The sequence below is a fragment of the Kogia breviceps genome, chromosome 19 (genome assembly GCF_026419965.1).
Source record: "Kogia breviceps isolate mKogBre1 chromosome 19, mKogBre1 haplotype 1, whole genome shotgun sequence".
Taxonomy (NCBI): domain Eukaryota; kingdom Metazoa; phylum Chordata; class Mammalia; order Artiodactyla; family Physeteridae; genus Kogia; species Kogia breviceps.
Genome location: NC_081328.1, coordinates 17495876 through 17518626, shown reverse-complemented (window position 1 = coordinate 17518626; position 22751 = coordinate 17495876). Strand labels below are relative to the sequence as shown.

Here is a 22751-nt window from a genome sequence, read left to right as displayed (position 1 = left end):
ATATTACTAGGCAGCATCACTTAAGATAAAAATTACCCCTATTGGTAAATTGCACGTGTACTGGGAGAATGATAATTGTCTGGTGGGGATGACATACTTTCGGCTTCCTGAGTGTGATGACTCATGTATTAGGCATGTCCCTTTCAAGGACCCTGGAAGGTACGTCTTTAGAGTTGTTACAAGAGATATTGAATCCAATGGGCCATGAGGCTTTTAAACCAAGGGCACTTCCCACATCTGTCTGATATGGATCTCATCTTATTGTGCCCAAACTATTACCTGACTGCGGTATGGGCTGCTGCACGACCTTGACGTGCCTGCTGGCAAACCATGTTCTTGTCCTTCTGGGTAGACTCCTGCCAAGTGCGGCTGTAAGTCTTTTGAGTCAGAATGTTTCGTTAAACCTATGGAGGCATCCTTTCCTTGCACTGCCACCCCCGCCCCCACTACCACTCAGTATTGCAATGATTTTTTATTGCTACATTTATTCACGTTATTATTTTGGAAGATTTACATTATAATATTCTTTTGGTGGTTACTCAAGTTATTACAATGTCATTCTGGATTATAGAAATCTTATCTTATTTGGTGCTTTTACCTCCTTCCTGGACAATGCGAGGTCCATAAAACATCTTAATTCCATTTGTCTTCCTCCCAACTTATGTGCTCTTTTGGTCATGTACTTATTAATATTTATTTTATTTATTTATATAGATAGATATAGATATACAGATATATATGTTATGTAGCTGTATATATATATAAAGCCAGTAAGATGATGACATCATCATTATTATTACTACTAGGTATAGTCAATATCTGTTTAGATTTACTCATTTATTACTTCTTTTTTCCTCTTTCTATATCACTGAGCTTCCTCTTGGACGATTCTTCTTCTGCCTGAACTTCATCCTGTTATATCTGAGGCCTGATGTTGACGAATTCTGAAAATATTTTATGCTGTTTTCCTTCTTGAAGAATATTTTTGCTGGGTGTAAAATTCTACATTGGCAGTTCTTTAAGCATTTCAAAGACAATACTCATTTGTCTTCTGGATTCCGTATTTTCTTTTGAGAAGTCAGCTGTCAGTCTATTTGTTGCTCCTTTAGGTAGTCAGCCTTTTTTCTTCTGGCTGCCCTTCTTTGGTTTTCAGTTTAACTGATGTACCTGGGTGTACATTTTTCTTTTTAAATCTTGCTTGCAGTTTGTAGGACTTCTTCAGTTTGTTACAGCTTGATTGTTTTTCATCCGTTTTACCAAGTTCTTGGCTATTAGCTCTTCAAATATTGCTTCTGCCCCTTCTGTCTCCTCCCTTTGGGACTCCGGTTACTTAGACCACTTCACAGTGTCTTCTGTGCCTCTTAACCTCTCTTCTATATTTTCCATCTCCATGATCCATTCTGGGAAAATTCTTCTCACCTTCCTTCTAGTTCACTAATTTTTTTCTTCACCAATTTCTAATCTACTCTTCTACTGATTCACTGAGTTCTTAATTTCCATTATTGTATTTTTAAGTCCTAGGTTTTCCACTTGGTTTGGTTCTTTTTTGTAGTTTCTGGTTCTCTAAAAAAATTCTCAATATTGTCTTTTGTCATCTTGAACATGCTAAGCATAGTTTTAATATTTCTATCTGATAACTCCAATATCTGGACCCTTAAAGATCTTTTTATTTTGTATGTTGTTTTGCTATTTCTAATTCATGTTATCTTGACTCCTTATATATCTGGTTAACTTTTATTTTGTTCCAAACATTATATTTGCAGAACTGTTTATAGAAATAATTGGAGGCCCAAGTTTATGTAATCTTTCTCTAGGGAAGATTTATCTTTGCTCCTTTTAGGCACATAAAAGCACTGATATTCCAAAGAAGCTATTCCAGTTTGAAGGACTGAAATGATTCAAAGCTGAAAGGAGCACTTAGTTTGTACCAGGGCTGTGCCAATTATTTTACATTCTTCAACAATGCATTTTTACCACAGCTTCTGCCTCTTTCTATTAAATTACTCCTGTTACTTTTAACCATGTTTCTGTTAAGTACACAAAAACTTGATGTTTACATGTCTCAATTGTTTACACCCTAGTTTTATCCCTTCTACTATTCCTGATGAGTCCTACGATATAATAATACAAAATTTTAACTGAATGCCTGAGAATTTCCAGGCATTAAATTGAAGGGAAATTTAAGTTGAAGGGAAAGGAAGAATTTTTTTGTAAGTCTATGCCTGAGAAATGAGAGTCACAGAGCTTAATTTGACACAGCTAACACTAATGACATGTTAATGTCTTTAGTCCAGGATTTTTCTCCAGTGAAACTTATCATTTGCTGATTCATTTCTTTAGGAACCATATTATGTACGTTGCATCAAACCCAATGACAAGAAGTCCCCACAGATCTTTGACGATGAACGCTGCCGGCATCAAGTAGAGTATCTTGGACTCCTGGAAAATGTGAGGGTGCGTCGGGCAGGGTTCGCCTTCCGCCAGACCTATGAGAAGTTTCTTCACAGGTGAGAATAGACTAACCAAGGAAACCTGCTAGCACACTGAGAATTATGGAGTTCTCCCCATGTTTAACCATGCATCAGCTCCTATCAGACAATCTAAATGTTTGTTGAATGAACAGAAGAGTTGAGGAAACTGCAACTATGAAAGACCTTACCAGAATCGGCAGGAGTCCCCTTGAGTCTGTGGTTTATGGACCATGGGGAAAAATTTTATTCTTCATGGGGAAAATGGGGGCGTGTAGTATAGGAGAAAAAATAAGGATTTGGAGTCACAGCTGGGTTGGAATCCTGGCTATGCTACTCATTTGCTGCACGACCTTGAGCTAGAAATTTAACTTCTTTGACTCGCCTTCTGCATCTATAAAATGAGTATAGTAACACTACCTCATAAGCCTTTTGTTGTGAGGATTAAATTAACCAAAGTAAAAAGGCTAGGTGCCTGGCACATAATAGATGTTCAATTAATGCTGCTTAGCATTACTGATATTGCTAGCTATAATAATAATAAAATATTGAGTAGTTAATCATGGAGGCCCTAAAATTTCTAACTGATTGAATCCTGGCTTTGCCATTTCTTAGCTTTTTGACCTTAGGCAAATCATATAACCTTTCCATGCCTCAGGTTCCTATGTATAAAGTGGGGGAAATTAATTTTTTTTTTAATGGGAATAATAATGGTAACTACTTGGTAGGGCTGCTGGGGGATGAAGTAATACATGTGAAGTACTTAGAATGGTACCTGGCATATGTTAATCACTCAATAAATGTAAGGTATCATTGCTTTTGTTATTTGTTGTTACTAACAATAATGATAGTTGACACCTGGTATCATAAAAATAGTGTTTTAAATTCCATCTATTCATTTATTTTAAAATGTTTATTGAGCATTTCCTATGTTGTAGATTGCAGATTCCACAAAATATGAATAAACAAATACATAAAATATTGATTGGTGAGAAGAGTCTCTAAGGAGATAATAATGACAGGAAGGGGTCAGCCATACAAAGGTCAAAGAAAAGAGCAGGTGGAGCAGAGGAAACAGCAGAGAAAAGTCTCTCTTGCAATAATAAGTGGTGTTTTAGGTACCAAACATCATCCAGTGTGGTTGGAGGATGCTGAGTGACAGGGCAGTGGTGTAGGGTGAGATCAGAGATGGACATAGGCCAGATCATGTTGAATGTTGTAATCCAGACTGAACAGTTTAGATTTTGGCTAAGTGTGGTAGAAAACCACTGGTGGATTTTATGCAGGGAGCAACTCAATCTTATGGATGTCTTAAGATAATCACTGTGGCTGCTGTGTGAATAGGAAGCAAGGAGACATTTAGAGATGCTATTGCAGGAAGCCAGGAGAGGCAGCTCAACGAGAGTGCCTTGAACAAGGAATTATTGTAGATCCAAGAGTAGTGGACTGATTCAGGGTGTGTTTTGTGGAAAGGTGGACTAGACTTGCTCATGGATTGGCATGATGAGAGAGGAGTAGAGAGGGATGAAGGGTAACAAGTAGATTCTGGCTGGAGCATCTGGGTAAGCATGGTACCATTTGCTGAGGTGAGAAAGATTGGGGAAGAGAAGTTTGAGGAGGAGGACATGGAACTGGGGCAAAGATGGTATCAAGATTGTCTCCTGACTGTGTTAGGTTTGAAATGGCTACTAAACGTCTAGGTAGAAATACTAAGTAAGTTATTAGCCATACAAATCTGGAGTTCTGGGAAGAGTCCAGGCTGGAAATAGAAATTTTGGAGTTATTGATATACAGATTGTATATAAAGTCTTGGAACTGGATAGAAAAGAGGAGGAGGCCCATGCCAACATTTAGGTTTGTGGTCTGACATGAAAGAACCAGCAAAGATAAGAGAAGAAGCAGCCAAGAAGATAGAAGAAATATCAAAAGAGGGTTATGTCACAGAAGCCAAGAGAAGATGGCATTTCAAGAAGAAAAGTACAGTTATCATATTAAGTGTTGCTGTGCCATCAAGTAAGATAAAAGCAGAAGCTTAACCATTAGACCAGGCAACATAGAGGTCAAAGGAGAAAAGGCTGGACAGAGCCCCATTTGAGCAGGATGGGGAAGTGAAGTGAGAAGTTGGATGTCTCTGGACAACTCAAGAATGTGTGCTATGAATGAGAGCAGAGAAAGATAGAAGCAGCAGCCAGCGTGGAATGTGAGGTCAAGGAGATACTAGGAAATGTTTGTATGCAGGTGGGGATGATTCAGAACAGAGGGAGAAACCAGCGACACAGGAGGGAGGGAGATAATTGTAATAATAACATCCTTGAGAAGGCAAGGAATGAAATCCCAAGCACTAGTGGAAGGTTTGTCGGCTTTAGATGGGAGCAGAGATGCTTCACCCTTAGCAACAGGATGAAAGGCAGAGAATATGAATACAGATGCAGGAAGCCTCAAAGCTTGGATGATGGCAAAGATGAAGATGTTCCTATCTGATTGCTTCCATTTCCTCAATAAAGTATGAGGCAAGGTCATGAGCTGAGAGTGAAGATTAGGAGATGTGGTGTAGGAGGTTGGAGGGGAAATGAAAATACTCATTTTGGAGAGTGGGAAAGCATAGGTATGTATGGTAGTTTTGCTGCTAGGAAGATCTGAGCGCCCACTTGACATTTTAGGTTATAAGTGTACAGTGACACCACTGAGTACTGTCTGTTGTTCTCCACCAGTGTTCAACTACTTGTGTGAAGAAGTGAAAGGGATTTACACTAATTGGAGACTCTTGGAATGAATAAAACTTTACAGCAGAATAGCCTAGAAAATTGAAACAGTTTTATATTGATCAAAACTGATCATCTTCCTTATTGAAATCATACTGTTCTTTAAATTTGGGTTTTTTTTAATTGAGGCTGTAGAGTAGGAGTGTTGTCATGAGTAGAGATGTGTTCATTCTGAGTCTTGACTTCAAACAGTGTCAGATTATATTAATAGGAAGATTGTTAGTCCCTTGTCATTACTCAGAATTCTAGCAATTACTCGATTGTAGTATTGATTTTTGTGTTGTCACGTATACAAGATCAGCAGAAGTTAAGTATTAGAATGAGCAGGGTGGGAATGGGTAACTATAGGATGGGGCTGAACTAAAAGTATATTTACCTAAAATATATATTTATCTAACTAAAAATATATTATCATGACACCATGAAAATAGAAGCCATGGAAAGAACTTGAAATAAGAGAATAAGCAAGCTTGATTTGGAGGGGACAGGGACTTTTGCAAGTGCATATCCTCACTCTTAATCTCTTTATGCACCTATTTTACTTTCAACTCAAGATGTTCGGTGTGTTTTTTGGCATGAAAGACATGCTATAAGGATTGGATTCTGTTTTCTAATACTCATGTAAAAATAGAAAAGATTAAAAAGAACCTATGAATTTCAAATATGATGGTCTTAGGAGTACAAGCTTAAATCTCCCATTCCCACTCCAGAACATCTCCCAATAATATAAAATATGTGTATTTAAAGCCACGTTAATGCATAGCCACACTATAGAATCAAAAGGGGGATTCTCAGTGAACCTTAAAGATGTGAATCACTCCTAAATACAATATGAAGCAGACATGAAGACCCAGAAGTAAGCCAAGGTCACAGTTTTAAGGAAAGACTGCCTTGTGAGGCTTGAGCTGCCATTCAGGAAGCATCTCAGCTACTGTGCTGGAGTTTACCCAGCTGCCGCACCGGGAGGTTAATGACCAGTGCAAGTAACCACCTCAGCAACTGTAACGGAGATATCATAGGTATATTGTCCAAGACTCAGGAAGCAAAAGTAGCCACCGAACAAGAGGCCAACAAAGGCCAAGATGTACACGTACATAGAAGGACTCTGGGGAAGGAGACGAGATAACAAACATCTGAGAAAGGCCAGACCAATGAAAAAGAGACAGTAAGCTCAACAAATAAAAAACCGCACCCCCAAGGGACCAGAGCAAGGAGTGAAAGACATTAGAATAAACCTATTTCATATTCTCCAAGAGATAAAGGAGAGAATTATGGTCCTAAATAGGAATACAAAGTTAGAAACAAGAACAGGTAGTTATTAAAAAGAACTAATTAGAGATTTAGAAAATGAAAACCAGATCAAGCACAATGAAAGAGTGAATTGTCCATCAATAGAAGGAGTCAGTAATTTGTAGTGTAATCATACAATGGTTACTAATCAGCATTAAAGAGAATGAATGGCTAATACAGCAACAACATGGATGAATAAAACATTATGCTGAAAAGGAGTTGTGAAAGAGTAATTTCTTGATGCTGCCATTTATATGAAGTTTAAGAACAGATAGAAATCAGAGCAGTGCTTTGCTCTGGGTTGGGGGTTGACTGGAAAGGGGGAAGGGCAATGGGGGAAGTCTTTTGGGGATTATGGAGATGATCTGTATCTTGACTGGCATGTCAGTTCCACGGGTGTACACATTTTTCAGACTTACTGATTCGTGAACTTAAATGTATGCATTTTACTATACATAAAGTTTACCACAATTAGAAAAATTTTTTTCTTAACTAAACTTCTTTTAAACAACTTAGTGAGCCTAGAAGATCAAGCTGAAGACTACTTCCAGATCTCATCACAAAGAAAAAGAGATGGGAAGTACTAAAAAAAGGTCAAGCAGCATGTAAGGTTGATCCAGGAGGGCCAAAAGCCATCTAATTGGAGCTCCAGAAGGAAAGAAGAGTCTAGGGGTCCGAATGAAAGAATACACTGAGTGTAAAACATATGAAGTTTTTTAATGAAACTTAAGTACATTATGTTCACTTTCAGAATGTTAGACATAAATAAAAATGCTTAGAGCTCCCAAGAAGAAAGGCAAACTACCTGTGAGCGAATGAGACTCATACTGACATCAGACTTCTCATTAGCAACAGTCAGTGTAAACAGACAAAGGAGCAGTATCTTCATAGTGAAGGGGAATGAAGTTTATGTTTAGAATTTTATTCCATGCCAAGTTATCATTCAAGAGTGTGGGCAAGATAAAAATGTTTTCTGACATATATAGGCTCAGAAAGTTTACTATTCTGAGAGGGTCATAGACCCTCTGAAAAATCTCTAGAGGATATACTTTAACAAAAAGGAGAATAAATGCAGGAAGAAAATATGGAATGCAAGAAAGCAACATTGAAAAAAAAAGAAAGAAAAAATAAAAAGCAACATTGAACAAATAAGTAGGTAAAACTTTTTGTGAAATCTGAACAACTATTGATTGTAAGGGGGAAAAAGAAGTCTGTAGTAATCATTTGCAACAAAAATTAAAATAGTAGTGAGAAATATAGAGAAGTAGACTTCTGTACTCCTTATGGGAATAATATAGATGTTAATTAACTAGACAGGAAAAAGTATGTATTTTTACATAAATAAATTTTTACTTATTTAGTTTTTCAGAATGATAATAATAATAGTGCTGACATTGTGAAGTGCTCACACCATAGGTACCCGGCACTGTTTTAAACAGTCTGCATGTAGTCTGTCCGTAAAGCTGACAACCAGATGAGGAGAGTGTGTTACCCCCATTTTATGCAGATGAGGAAACCGAGGCACAGAAAGGTTAAGGAACTTGCCTCAGGTCACGGAGCCAAGTAGTGGTATAGCCGTGTCTGAACTCAGGCAGTTGGCTCCTGAACCTATCGTCTTTAACAGTGCACCACCTCCCAACTGAATGTGCGGCTTTATCAGAGGAAGGTATAAAATGGCATAAAGAAAACTCAGTCTGCCCAAGAGAAAATAGGGTAGAAAGCAACAAAGCGAAAGCACAACTAATAGAAAACATTAAATGAGAAGTTGATAAAATTGAAACATATTCATAATCACAATAGAAGTGTCAAACTTGCCCTTTAAAAGACAGAATTGTGGAAAGACTGAAGTCTCTCCAGCTGATGACTAAGTCGAGATTAGGTCCTCTCTACTAGAGTCATCTAGGAAGAGTGCTGGATGAGATGGTGGGATGTGCATCTGGGAAGATGGTGTGTCCCTCCTCTGCAGGCTGTGTTTATCTGCCACTTTACATAAAATGAGTTTGTTCACATTGAAAAATTGACATTTTATTTTATTGTCATACTGATTGAACTAATTAACAGTGGGACATGGGGTAGGATGGAAGGTGTGTAGGACATTGGATGAATGTTTTCAGTCCTGGTGGGAGAAAAAGTAATATTTTCCGCAATGAGTTTGTGCTTTTAGATTCTGCAGATTTTTTGTAAGCTAGCTTTGAACCTAAATTTCTACTTGTCACTTTCATTTTCATTCTTTTATTGAAAAAGAGAGAGAAGGATTTTAAATGTACTGATAACCTTAACAGCTGCTAAAGTCTTTCAGGGAGGTAAAACTAGTTGTCAGAAAGCAGATGAATTTAGCTTTTTAATTTGCAAGTTCAGGATGCTGGTTTGCTGAAGAACTTGGGGCATGCCCTTGACCATCAGGAAGAAAGGAAGGGCACCGTTACCCTGATGTGTTAGCTGAGCAGTGTGGCAGTAGGATTGCTTCTAATTTCTGCAACATGCCTAAAACTTTAAACAAATGCCATTACTCCCTGTTGACTCTTATTCTATCGATAGTTTTATAATGAATTTGGAAGTTTTTAGATTTTATTTCCTGTTTTCACATGACCTTGCTTAATATTACCTTTCTCTTCATATTAGAACTCTTTGGTTTCTGTTTCTGTCTCTATCTGGCAAGTGACTAGACTTTTGAATGTATTTTCTTCCATTCTTTCATTCAGTAGATATCTCGTTCCTCATTGTATGGTGGACAACACGATAGGCACATGGCATATAGTGGGGAACAAAACAAAATTCCTGCCTTTGTGTTACCCATAGACTGACATTCAACAGACCAACACACAAATCAGTATGATTACAAACTGTAATGAATCGTGTGAGGAAGAGAAACCCATCTGGCTGCCCTAGAGAGGAATAATGGGGGTGAGGGTTGATGGTTGATGCAGGAAAATCAAAAAAAGACTATAAAGAGGCTCAGCTTTTCAAAGAGTAGATTAGAAAGCATTCCAGGCAATGGGAACAGCATATGCAAAGTCTCCAAAGCAAGAAAGGGGCAACTGCATTACAGGACCCTAAAGAAGGCCAAGGTGACTGGAGTAGAATAATGAAAGCAGGAGAGCAGTAAAAGATAAAAATGATGTGAGGCTTTTTGGAATACTATTTTGGCTGTTAAATATGCAGAATGGATTGAAGAGGAAATGGAAAACAGGTTAGGAGTCTATTGTAGTAAACTTGATGGTGGCTTATATTAAGATTATAGCAGTAAAGATGAGAATAGTTGACTTTTAAATATATTTTGGAGGTGGAGTCAATAGACTTGATGATGGATTAGAAGGAATGATAGAGAAGAGAAGAGATCAAATATGACTCCCAGGATTCTGGCTTTAGTAACTGAGTACATTGAGGTAGGAAGGACTGAAAGAGGAATTTAAGATGCCTTTAGGTCTATATAGGCATTGGATATGTGAGTCTGAAGCTCAGGACTGAGAGCTGGGCTTGGGATAATAAGTGCATGAGTTGAAAAAGAAAGTGGATGGAATAGGTGAAGCGATGTGGGAGGTTGTACATAGAGAGAAGAGGGCCTGATATGAGCTCTGGGACACTCCAACATTTGGGGGTCCAGTAATGAGGAGTTGCCAGAAAATGAGATTGAGAAGAGATATCCAGAGAGACAGAAGGAAGCTAGGGAGAGTGTGCTGTTGTGGAAACTAAGATGGAAATCAGGAAGAGAGAGAGACATCAAGAAGAAGGGATCAGATGCCCCTTAGATACATAGTATCTTAACCAGAAATGTGTACAGCCCTAGGAGGAAAACATGAAGACTCCTGAAAGGCATGAAAGTAGACTCGAACTAATGGAATGATATCCCCTGTTCTTGGATAAGACAACTCAACATCATAGCTAAATTTAATGGATTTAACATGGGAACCCAATAAAAATATCAGAAAGGATTCATTTGTTTTGTGATTATTTTCCCCTGGAACTATGCAAATTGATTCTAAAGTTCATATAGAAAAATGAACACCTAGGAATATCTAGAAATACCTTTAAAAAGGAAAAGAAGGAAAAGAGACCACCAGATATTAAAATATACTTATAACATCTATAATTAGAAATTTGCAGTACTGATGGGGCAGGGGGACAGACGAAGCAATGAAACAGACCAGAAAGCCCAGAAATGAACTGAAGGCCATATGAAAATTTAGCATATGATAAAATGGCGTATTAAATCAGAGGGAGACAGACGTTTTAGGAAATAATATCGGAAATAAATAGCCTTTTGTCAAAAGTTGGATCCGTATCATATGGATCCATATCAAAATAAACTCCAAATGGATCAGAGATCTAAACGTAAAATATGAAAACGTGTAAGTACTAGAAGAACCCGTAGGTGAATCACTCTGTAACCTGAATGTGAGGAAAGCCTTTCTCACTATGACTTAAAATTCAGATGCAGCATATGAAAAACATTACTAAATTTGACTACACGTATTAAACAACTTTGCACCAAGGGTGGAGGAAAAGCACTGCCGTAGGCAGCCTTCTAAGCTGGTCCCAGTGATCCCCACCTACTGGTATTCATGCCTGTGTAATTCCCTTCCTGTGAGTGTGGGCTGGCCCTAGTGAATTGCTTCTAGCAAAGTGGAATATGTCAAAAGTGATGGGATGTCGCTCGTGAGATTAGGCTACAAAAGGCTGAGTCTCTGTGACTACTGTCTGACTCACGGTCACCCTCACAAAGAAGCTGGTGTGTAGTAAACTCACCTATGAGAGGGCCATGTATTGAGGAACTGTTGGCTGCTTGTATGTAGAATTGCAGATGATCTGTGTATTGACCTTATGTGCAGAACTGTGCTTAGTTTTCTTTTAGTGATGATAGTTTATCTGAAGATCTGCTTGATGTCCTTTGAAGCGAGTCATATTGTTCATAAGTAATGTTTTGTTCCTTCCCCAGTCATTTACCAGTTCAAAAACCCATGATAGAGGCATCCTTTTCTTGTTTCTGTTTGTAAAGACAATGCTTCCAAGGTTGCCACATTACAAATAATATTTGCTGCAAGTTTTTGGCAAATAGCTTTTATTAAATTAAGGAATACCCTTGTAATCCTTGTTTAGTGAGTGTTGTATTTTATTGAAGGAGTGTTGTATTTTATTGAAGCCTTTTCCTATGACTCTTATCAGGCTAATGAAATTCATCCCTATTCCTAGTTTGCTAAGAAGTTCTTTCTATGAAGCATCTTGAATTTTATAGGATAGCTTTTCTGCATCTATTGATACCACATGGTTTTTCTCCCTTAATCCGTGCCCTGTTCTTTTTTTCATCCAGGTACAAAATGATCTCTGAATTCACCTGGCCCAACCATGACCTCCCTTCCGACAAAGAGGCTGTCAAGAAACTGATTAAACATTGTGGCTTTCAGGATGATGTAGCTTATGGGAAGACCAAAATTTTCATTCGAACACCGCAAACATTGTTTACCTTGGAAGAGCTCCGTGCCCAGATGCTTGTAAGGATTGTCCTCTTTCTACAAAAGGTAATTTTATATATAAGGATAAGGCCTTACTTTTATGTTCAAGATGAGTTGAATGTTTTCTTTGATTCAAGAAATGTTCATTCATGATGGCGTATTTTTTGCACCTTTGTATATCCTAAGAGTGTTTTCTGTTGCCTCCACACATGGAAAACTTACTGGGCTGTGTGAACTCAAAATTATTTTATCCTCAAAACTCTGAAGCTATTTTGTCTTCTGGTATTTAGAATCAGAGAGATGTCTGAAGCAGTCTGGTCTTTGTCTCTTGCAGTTAACTGAGTTGTTTCCCTCAGCTTAACTGCATAAAGGACTTTTTCTATCTTATAATTTAACAGCTTGGCCAGCCTGTGTGAGACCACCTCCCTCACCCATCACGAGCCACCGCCAGCACTTGCCAAGGTGTGCGGTGCTGACTCAGCGGTCCTCGTAAGACCATGGTACCTGTCATCACTGATCTGTGCAGGGCCCCTTCTCATTTCATTCAGTCACTCAGGTATTTCTTTTTATCCCTCTTACCCATTTCCATACCTTCTGATTGAACCATTTTAATGTAAAAAAATTATAGATGCATATAAAAAGAAATCGTGTTCCTCTAGGAGAATGTCCTTGGGGTATCCATCAGGGGGAAGGTGGCTGGGTCATTGGGTATATGTAGACCTAATTGGTGTCAGTAGTGCCAGGCTCCTCTCCAGAATGTTCTGCCAGTTTGCACATCACCAGTTTGTATGTTGAGGTTACTATGTGCCCACATCCTTACCAGTATCATCCAGGTACCTAAATTTTGCCAGACTGTTAAGTATAATGATATCTCATTGTTGTTTTACTTCCTATTTCTCTGATTACCGTTGAATTTGAGCATCTCATTAAATGCTTTGTTTGCTTTTGGGGGTTTCCTATAAGCTGTTCACATCTTTTATCCATTTTTCTCCTGTAATTGGTATCATTTTCTTTTTGATTAGCAGGAATTCCTTGACTATTTTAGGCATTAATCTCTTACTCACTTTAGATATTATAAATATATTCTCCTATTCTGTCGGCATTCTAATGAACTTTCTAATGTGCTTTGTTGAAGAGAATCCTTAATTTTGACATAATCAAATTCTTTGATTTTTTTGGCCTTGTATTTTGTGCCTTGGAATTTTATTTAAGAGGGCTTTCCTTGTATCTCGGTCACAAAGGTACTATCCTGTGTTTTCCTCTAGAACTGTATAGTTTTACCTTTCACATTTAGGTCTTTAATCCATTCAGAATCCATCTATGTATGTGGTTCTCTCTAGGAATCCAGTTTCACTTTCTTCTATATGGTGAGCAAGTTTTCTCAATACCATCTAAATACTAAGTAATCTGTTCTTTCTCTATTTATTTGTGGTGCCACTTTTATTATGTATGAAGTTTATATATATATATATATATACACACATATACATATATATGTATTCTGTTTCTGAGTGCTCTATTCTGTTCCATTTTTGTATCTGCCTCTTTTCATACTAATGCCACATAGTGTTTATTGTAGTATGTTTTAGTATATGGTAGGATAAGCCCATCTTCTCTACTCTTCTTAATTGAGGTTGATTATTCTATACATAGACCTTTATTCTGTAATAGAAATTTTAATCTGTGTTTACTGAGTTCATTAAATTCAACAATACTTTTTATTAGGATTGCATTGAATTTATAGGTTAATTTGAAAGGATTAACATTTTTATAATATTAAATCATCTGAAGAGTATTGAATAGGCTTATTTAAATCATTTTATTGACTTTTAGACTTAGAGAGGTCTTATGAAGTCATAGTTAATTGCTAGATATTTTATTGTTTTTGTAGCTGCGGTGCTTTTATTATTGTGTTTTTATTATATTTTCTATGTGTCGGTGTTGTTATAGAGAAGTAATATTGGCTTATGTTGGTTTAACTGCATCCAGAGTGAAACGTTTCTTGATTCATATTTGTTGATTTTATTAGTTTTTCTGGGTAAAAGATTATATCATGTGCCGATTATAAAAGTTCCCTTCCGATTGCCAAGATGTTTCTGAGTGTTGGTCTCGTTCATTTATTTTTCCTAGAACTCAGGAAAACTTTTGGAGTGGAATACTAAATTCTGTTTCATCTTAGAACAGTTTCCTTCTATTAATTGTTTTTTTTAATATTGCTTTTACTCTGTTCTGTTTTCTTTCTCAAGACAGCTTGTAAATTTGCGAGGTGAATCTCTGTTTTTTGTCTGCCATAGTAAGTTATTTTCACGCAAATCCTTACTTTTGATCTTCCCTACTTACCAGTGGGATTTTTTGTTTTTGCAGATCTGATACTTTGTCTTTCTTCTTCATAGCTATCCAAGACATTGACCAGGGTCAGGGCTTGGCGTCTCAGTTTGGTTGGGACAGTCCTGGTTTCTGACTGTGGTCTGTTGTAAATATTAGTAGGAAACCTTTCACTCTCAAAGTGTCCCAGCATGGGTAACAAACTATACAATAGTCGCCCTACCGTGAACTCACTTTCTTTCCACTTGTTGGCTGGTAGAATCCTCTTCTTAAATCTACGTCGGCATTTTGTTTACTTCTTTCACAATTGTCAGTGTCCCACAGACTTTCACCTATTGCAGCTCTGTCAGCCAAAGATGGAGCCCACCCTGTCCCTCCCCACCCCAGGGCCCAGCTCTTACAGAAAAGGTTGAATTCCAGATATACACGCCTACTAGGACTTGTCCTTTCTCAGTCCTCTCTGCAGCACCTCTGCTTGCTTTCTGGTGAGAAATGACAATTTCTACCTAGAAAAGAGAGATTCTAAAAGACAATGGATGGCTGCTTCAAAAACTATCACCTGCGCCCTGGAGGGAAAGCTGTCCAGTCTTCTCTGTGGTGTAGATCTTGCGTTTCTTAACCATAAGGCAGTGAGTAGGGGATGACCTCCCTCTAAATTCTCAGGCAGACCATCCTAGAGTACGATATATGTGATCTACTGATTATGTTCTTTGAACCAACTCCACAGGCCATAAAATTGTGAGAATTTCAGTTTCTGGGAAGAGGTCATCAGTCACCTGACTTTCCATGTGGCATGTTTTCAATTTTTCTGTTTGCTTATGGGAATGTAGTGTGAAGCTGTAGAGGCAGCATCAGGAGATGCTATTTTAAACAAGACTCCCCAACAATTGATTTTTAAAATTTCCTTTTAAAATAAAAATTAGCTTTGTCTTTTTTATTATATAATTAAAGTGCGCTCATTGTAAAAACAGATTCAAACCATAATGAAAAGTATGAGGAAATCCATGGGAAACCACCTAAAATCCCACCATCCAAAGGTAACACACCAAGTGCGTGAAGTTTTTCCATTCTTATCAGTAAGAAATGCTACCTCGTTTCTACTATTTCATCTTTTATTTTTATGATTACTAGCAAGGGTGTGTTTACTGGCTTTTTGGATTGCTTCCTCTGTTACTCATTTTTATCAGTGGCCCATTTTTCTGTTGGATTGTTTGCCTTTTCTTAGTAATTGCTGGGAGCTATTATCTTTATGTGTTGCAGCTATTTTTCCCAGGCTGTCATTTGTCATTTGATTCTGTTCATGGTATACTCTGATGTGAAATTTTTTCACTGAATGTAATGAAATATGTCTTTTTCTTTATAGTTTTTGAGTTGCTTCCAGAAAAAAATTATAGATCTGGGATTTCGTTTTGTACATGGTGTGATGTAAGGGTCCAACTCTATTTTGTTCCAGGTATTCAATTCCATTTATTTTTTAAATTCCTCTCTTTTTTCCACTAAATTGAAATTCCACCTTTGTCGAACATGAAATGCCCATATATGCTTGAATCTATTTCAGGACTCACTATTTTGTTCCATGGTCAATTCCTATGCCAGAATCATACTGTGTTTATTATAGTACATCTTAGTAGGTTTTAACATGTGAGAACGTGGCTTTCAGTACCTGTTCTGTGCCTTAGTAGAGATTCAATGTCAAGTTGGAAGAATCAGTGATGTTGCCTAAACCAGAACCTCCAAAATTAATTGTTCTTAAAAGAATAAACTGTATAACCACAAAGACTGCAAAGGAGATACAAACTGTGTTGCTTTCTGATTCATAAAAAAATTTCTAGTTCTCCACTGTCACCATCTAAACCATTAACCACTTGGTAACAAGAATTATGGATAATCCATGTAGTGCATCTTGTTTCTCTTCATATACTTGGTCATATGCTTGACATTTTAGAGGATTTTTGAAATTGCTAGAAATACCTTTTTTAAAGAAATAACCCTCTAGATTTCAAAGAATTTTATTGGTTTTATAGTACATAAGTAATAGCAATACAAGTTCATGTAGAATCATGAAAAAATACACATCCTTTTATAGTTTTAAAATGTTATTTTTTTAAATATTATACATAAATTTAAATCATAACATACCACTGTATAATATTTTTTGTTATAACTTTACACATGTAAACACTTATTTACGTATTTGTAATAACTGACTTAGTCCTTAATATGATTTACTAGAGTTTCCTCAATCTGTCTGCTATTACTGGATGTTTGGTTATTTCCATTGATACATTCTTACAGGTCCCATTGCAGGGCACATCTCTGTTTACTTAGCGTAGTGCCTGACACCAAGTTCAATAATGATACCTGTTGTTATTACTACTGCTACTGCTATTACTACTATTAAGTATTTGTAAACATCCTTGATTATTTTCTTGGAATAAACTCATAGACACAAAATTGTTGGGTTAAAAGATGCATACTTTTAAGATTTTCTATACCTGTTATCAAATGGCTTCCAGAAAGATTTTGCTGGTGTATGGTCCCACCAACTAATGAGTGAAAGAGCTTGCCTCACTGAAGCACTGGATATTTTCATTCTTACAAATATCCCTTTTCTGGATGACCTAAAATCTGAATGTTTTGCCTGAATACAGGCATACCTCAGAGATACTGCAGGTTTGGTTCCAGATCACCACAAATAAAGTGAATATTGTAATAAAGTAAATTACATGAACAAATTATGTTCACATAATACTATAGTCTGCTAAGTATGCAGTAAAATTAAATGTAAAAAGAATGTACATACCTTAATTTAAAAACACTTTTATTGCTAAAAAATGCTAACCATCATCTGAGCCTTCAACAAGTCATAATCTTTTTGCAGTAGTAACATCAGAGATCACTGATCACAGATCACCATAACACATATAATAATACTGAGAAGGTCATCTGCAAACAGAGACAGTCTTACTTCTTCTTTTCCAGTTTGGATTCCTTTTATTTCTTTTTCTTCTCTGATTGCCATGACTAAAACTTCCAAAACTGTATTGAATAATAGTGGTGAGAGTGGGCAACCTTGTCTTATTCCTGATCTCAGAGGAAGTGGTTTCAGTTTTTTACCACTGAGAACGATGAGAAAACCATAATTCCAAAAGAGACATGTACTACAATGTTCACTGCAGCACTATGTACAATAGCCAGGACATGGAATCAACCCAAGTGTCCATCAACAGATGAATAGATAAAGAAGATGTGGCACATATAGACAATGGAATATTACTCAGCCATAAAAAGAAATGAAATTGAGTTATTTGTAGTGAGGCAGATGGACCTAGAGTCTGTTATACAGAGTGAAGTGAGTCAGAAAGAGAAAAACAAATACCATATGCTAACACATATATATGGAATCTAAAAAAAAATGGTTCTGATGAACCTAGGGGCAGGACAAGAATAAAGACACAGATGTAGAGAATGGACTTGAGGACACGGGGAGGGGAAAGGGTAAGCTGGGATGAAGTGAGAGAGTGGCATGGACTAATATACACTACCAAATGTAAAACAGATAGCTAGTGCGAAGCAGCCGCATAGCACAGGGAGACCAAGTCGGTGCTTTGTGTCCACCTAGAGGGGTGGGATAGGGAGGGTGGGAGGGAGGCTCAAGAGGGAGGGGATATGGGGATGTATGTAGATGTATAGCTGATTCATTTTGTTATACAGCAGAAACTAACACACCATTGTAAAGCAATCACACTCCATTACGGATGTTAAAAAAATAATGAGAAGGTTCAAAATATTGTGAGAATTACTGAAATGTGACACAGAGACACAAAGTGAGCAAATGCTGTTGGAAAAGTGGCCCTGATCGACTTGCTAGATGCAGGGCTACCACAGACCTTCAATTTGTAAAAAAAAAAAAAAAAAAAACTCTGTGAAGGGCAATAAAATGAGGTATGCCTATATTTAAAAAAATCATTTTCTAAGAAGCCCTGGATGTGGTACCACATGTTTACATCATTAAATTAAAAGAAATGAAGCTGTGTAGCCAGTGGGATTTTTTTTTAAGATCATCTTCTCTTCCTTTCATAATACGCAATTGCTTCACTTCCCCACACACCATCTACACTGGAGCTTGTGTGTGTTCTTTACATCACATTTGAATGAGAAATCAAATAAGGTGGAATTTCTAGACAGCACTGAAGAAACTAGTTTTCAGAATTACAGCTTTAAGCAAGGAGGTGCTGAGACATCAGTAGTCAGTTCAGCAGCAAACACTTGGGGCTGTCAACATGTGTAATGATTGTTTTAAGTGTGTTGTGCAGCAGAGCTGTCCAAGCTGATTTCCTTTTAGCTTTTTTCCATCTTCATCCTGTACCTTCCTGATTTGGTGTTTCCTAACATCCATCTTCTATACGTTGTATTCATTAATTCCCAGAAAATAAGATACTTACTTGTTGTGTGGTTGGGGAGATCCTGAAAGAAGACTATAGTTTTCACTGTTAACTGGTAGTTAACCGTTAACTGATTTTTATTTAACATTGTATTTTTTATTTTTTTTCCTTTTTAAAAAATTTTTATTTATTTTATATTATTGGCTGCGTTGAGTTTTCATTGCTGCGTGCGGGCTTTCTCTATTTGCAGCGAGCAGGGGCTACTCTTCGTTGAAGTGTGTGGGCTTCTCATTGCAGTGGCTTCTCTTGTTGTGGAGCACGGGCTCTAGGCACGCGGGCTTCAGTAGTTGTGGCTCGTAGGCTCTAGAGTGCAGGCTCAGTAGTTGTGGCGCACGGGCTTAGTTGCTCCGCAGCATGTAGGATCTTCCCAGACCAGGGCTTGAACCCGTGTCCCCAGCATTGGCAGGCGGATTCTTAACCACTGCACCACCAGGGAAGCCCCCATTAACTGATTTTTAATGAAAATATCTCACCAAATGAGTTACAAAGCATCACGGTTCTCTAATATTCTGTACTCATTTAGTTTTAAATATTTTGCTCTCTCAGAAAAGGAGTGGGGGAACTTCCCTGGTTGTCCAGCAGTTAAGACTCTGTGCTCCCAATGCAGGGGACCTGGGTTCGATCCCTGGTCAGGGAACTGGATCCCACATGCCACAACTAAAGATCCTGCATGCTGCAACTAAAAAAATATCCCACATGCCGCAACTAAGACCCGGCACAGCCAAATAAATAAATATTAAAAAGAGAGAGAGGGGCTTCCCTGGTGGCGCAGTGGTTGAGAGTCCGCCTGCCGATGCAGGGGACGTGGGTTCGTGCCCCGGTCCGGTAAGATCCCACATGCCGCGGAGCAGCTGGGCCCGTGAGCCATGGCCGCTGAGCCTGCACGTCCGGAGCCCGTGCTCCGCAACGGGAGAGGCCACGACAGTGAGAGGCCCACGTACCACGAAAAAAAAAAAAAAGAGAGAGAGAGCTTATTAAAAAAAAAAGAAAGAAAAGGAGTAAGGTACAGAACCCCTCAAGAAACTCCCTTATTTTTTTTGTGCATGTATAGTTTTAAATGTATGTTCTCATCCTAGAGTATCATAGGACAAGATCAAAATCATCATATAAGGTGATATTAAAAATGGATTCTCAAAGGAAGATAGAAAAGTACCGGGAGACTTCATCTTTTGTGTGGCCATTGCCAACAAATATGGAATGAGGTGATGGATTTTGAAGAGTGGCTTTCTTGACCCACCCATAAGATAAATAGATGCTTTTGTGAATTGTGTCTTCTTTTGGGGGAATTGGCTCTTTCTTAAAGGGCATCTATAATCAATTATAGACAGACATCTTAATTGGTCACTATGTTAAGTATTTGGGCCAATTCAGATCTCACAGCTTTGATCCTAGCTCTAGGAATAGACTTATCCTTTCCAGTGTGCCATGTTGTAGTTAAGAGGCCAAGGCCCCTCCTCTGTCATGTACTGAAGGCTACTAAACATAGATATTCTTTCTTAAAATAATATTTTCAGGCTCTAATCATTTTTCTCCAAGCAATTTGTGGTCACCCTGAGATCACAATTATAACTCCCGAATTCCCCAGCAGCCAGAGCTGCCAGCCCTTTGAACATTTAAATTATGGTAGCCTCTGACCTGCTCCACACTCCATGCCATGAGTTTTTGTGGGTTTTATTTCAATCCTAAATATGGCTCACAGCTTGTAGCACCCATGACACATGAGCTGTGGGGTCCATAGTCAACCTCGAATCTGAAATCAGTTGTCAATCTTCTACTATAGTCATGTGAAATTACAGACATGTTTATATGGGAAATATAAAAGCTTCATTCCATCAATGTTCAGATCAGTCAGCCTCCTGGATCACCTGGCTCCCAGAATTTTATTTTTGCTTGTCTGGTGTCTGCCTGAAAGGATAGTAGTGGCTTGATTATTAGGTCATAACAAAATTGGTGCAATCTCAAAGGCAGGACAGGGGAGAACAAAGAAATGAGTGGAGGAGAAAGTGTGGAAAAGATGTGAACGAGAAGAACAGGTGATGTAATGCTAAGAAAGGAGGAAAAGACATCAAGTTAGTGAAATAAAATACTCAAAATGTAGGCTAAAATGATATGTGATTGTCATTTCTAATTTTATGTGGAGTTCAAGATGGAACTGTAGAGGGCTTCCCTGATGGCACAGTGGTTGAGAATCCACCTGCCAATGCAGGGGACATGGGTTCAAGCCCTGGTCCAGGAAGATCCCACATGCCGCAGAGCAGCTAAGCCCGTGCACCACAGCTACTGAGCCCACATGCTGCAACTACTGAAGTCCATGTGCCACAACTCCTGAGCCCGCGTGCTGCAACTACTGAAGCCTGCACGCCTAGAGCCTGTGCTCCGCAACAAGAGAAGCCACCGCAATGAGAAGCCTGCGCACCGCAATGAAGAGCAGCCCCTGCTCACCACAACTAGAAAAAGCCCGTGTGCAGCTATGAAGACCCAGTGTAGCCAGAAATAAAAAAGTAAATATTTTTAAAAATTAAAAAAAAAAAAAAAGGCGGCTCATGTATCACAAGAACTGCCCTGGTTGTTTTTTCCCAATTAATAATTTAATATTATTTTTATGTTCTTGTATTTATTTGTTAAATTCGCATTTTTCATTCTTTTTTTAATTAATTTTTATTGGAGTATAGTTGCTTTACAATGTTGTGTTAGTTTCTACTGTACAGCAAAATGAATCAGTTATACATATACATATATCCCCTCTTTTTTGGATTTCCTTCCCATTTAGGTCACCAGCACTTTACATTCTTATTGTTGGGTTATATTATAGTCCCAATCACAAGAAAGATCTTGTGAAGAGTAAAGAGTGGCTCATAAAAGCATAAACATATAATGAAAATAGCAAATTCTGAAACTGAGAATAATATCATCACTATTAATTAAAAGTAATCGCAAAGGTTAATATAGGTCTGAGTATAATAATTTTGTAAACCAACCACGGAAGAAGTGTCAATAGAAGTATTATCTGAAAATTAGATTGTATAGGTGTAGTTATTCATTTGCCCCTATTCCCTGATGTATTGTTTATTGTGAAACTTTGTCAAGTAGTAGCATGAAGCTATGGGGCTTTCACATTATTTTCAAACAAAACTCACTGGCTTCTTTGTGAAACCAGTCAAGTGTTTTATTTCTCAGACTAAAAGCAAAATAATTCTCTCATATGAAAATGATTACTTTTGCCCTTAAATTAAAAAAAAAAAGCTACGAATATAGTAGCTAATCTTTACTGAGTGTCAGGCACTCTTCTGAGCACTTTACGTATATTAACTAAATCTTTTATAAGAACTCTGTGAATGAGTGTCTGTCAGTATTTTTCATCTAATAGGAAAGGGAACTTAAGCCGCTTGAATAGCTGAGTGCCTTGCTGGAGGTCACACCAGTAGTGGACCCCACAGCTGGGATTGGAACCCAGTGGTGCAGGCTTCTGCACACTTTTTTTTGTTGTTTTTTTGCGGTACGCGGGCCTCTCACTGTTGTGGCCTCTCCCGTTGCGGAGCACGGGCTCCGGACGCGCAGGCTCAGCGGCCATGGCTCACGGGCCCAGCCGCTCCGCGGCACGTGGGATCTTCCCGGACCGGGGCACGAACCCGTGTCCCCTGCACCGGCAGGCGGACTCTCAACCACTGCGCCACCAGGGAAGCCCCTTCTGCACACTTTTAACCACTATTCACTTATACCACAGTAGCATCATTCAGTGTGCACTCCTTATAGGAGAAACAGGTATGACTCACACTGTTGAAGAAAAGTTTATAAAACCAGCCACAAAGATGATGATGGCATCCTGCTCAGAGAGAAAGAAGAAGGTGGTTTGGCCCTAGTGATGTCTGAGTCATTGGCTGCTGAGTATGTGAACTAAGATATATCTTTATTACGATTGGAAGGAAACACTGATGTTTCCTGTATGACTCAGCTCTTGACATATGTACGGTGATGAAAAGTGATCAGTGACTCTCTTTTACTGAGAATACA

The 22751-nt window shown here is 38.2% G+C and overlaps 1 protein-coding gene across 3 annotated transcripts in view; it reads left to right on the top strand.

Annotated features, from left to right (window-relative positions):
- The window catches only part of MYO1D (myosin ID), a 352561-nt gene that overhangs the window by 144253 nt on the left and 185557 nt on the right, over positions 1-22751 (top strand). For all 3 annotated transcript variants that reach the window (XM_067021776.1, XM_059047839.2, XM_067021775.1), the window contains 2 exons: positions 2341-2507; positions 11829-12036. In XM_067021776.1, coding sequence (XP_066877877.1) covers positions 2341-2507; positions 11829-12036 — 375 coding nt within the window. The remainder of the gene's footprint in view (positions 1-2340; positions 2508-11828; positions 12037-22751) is intronic.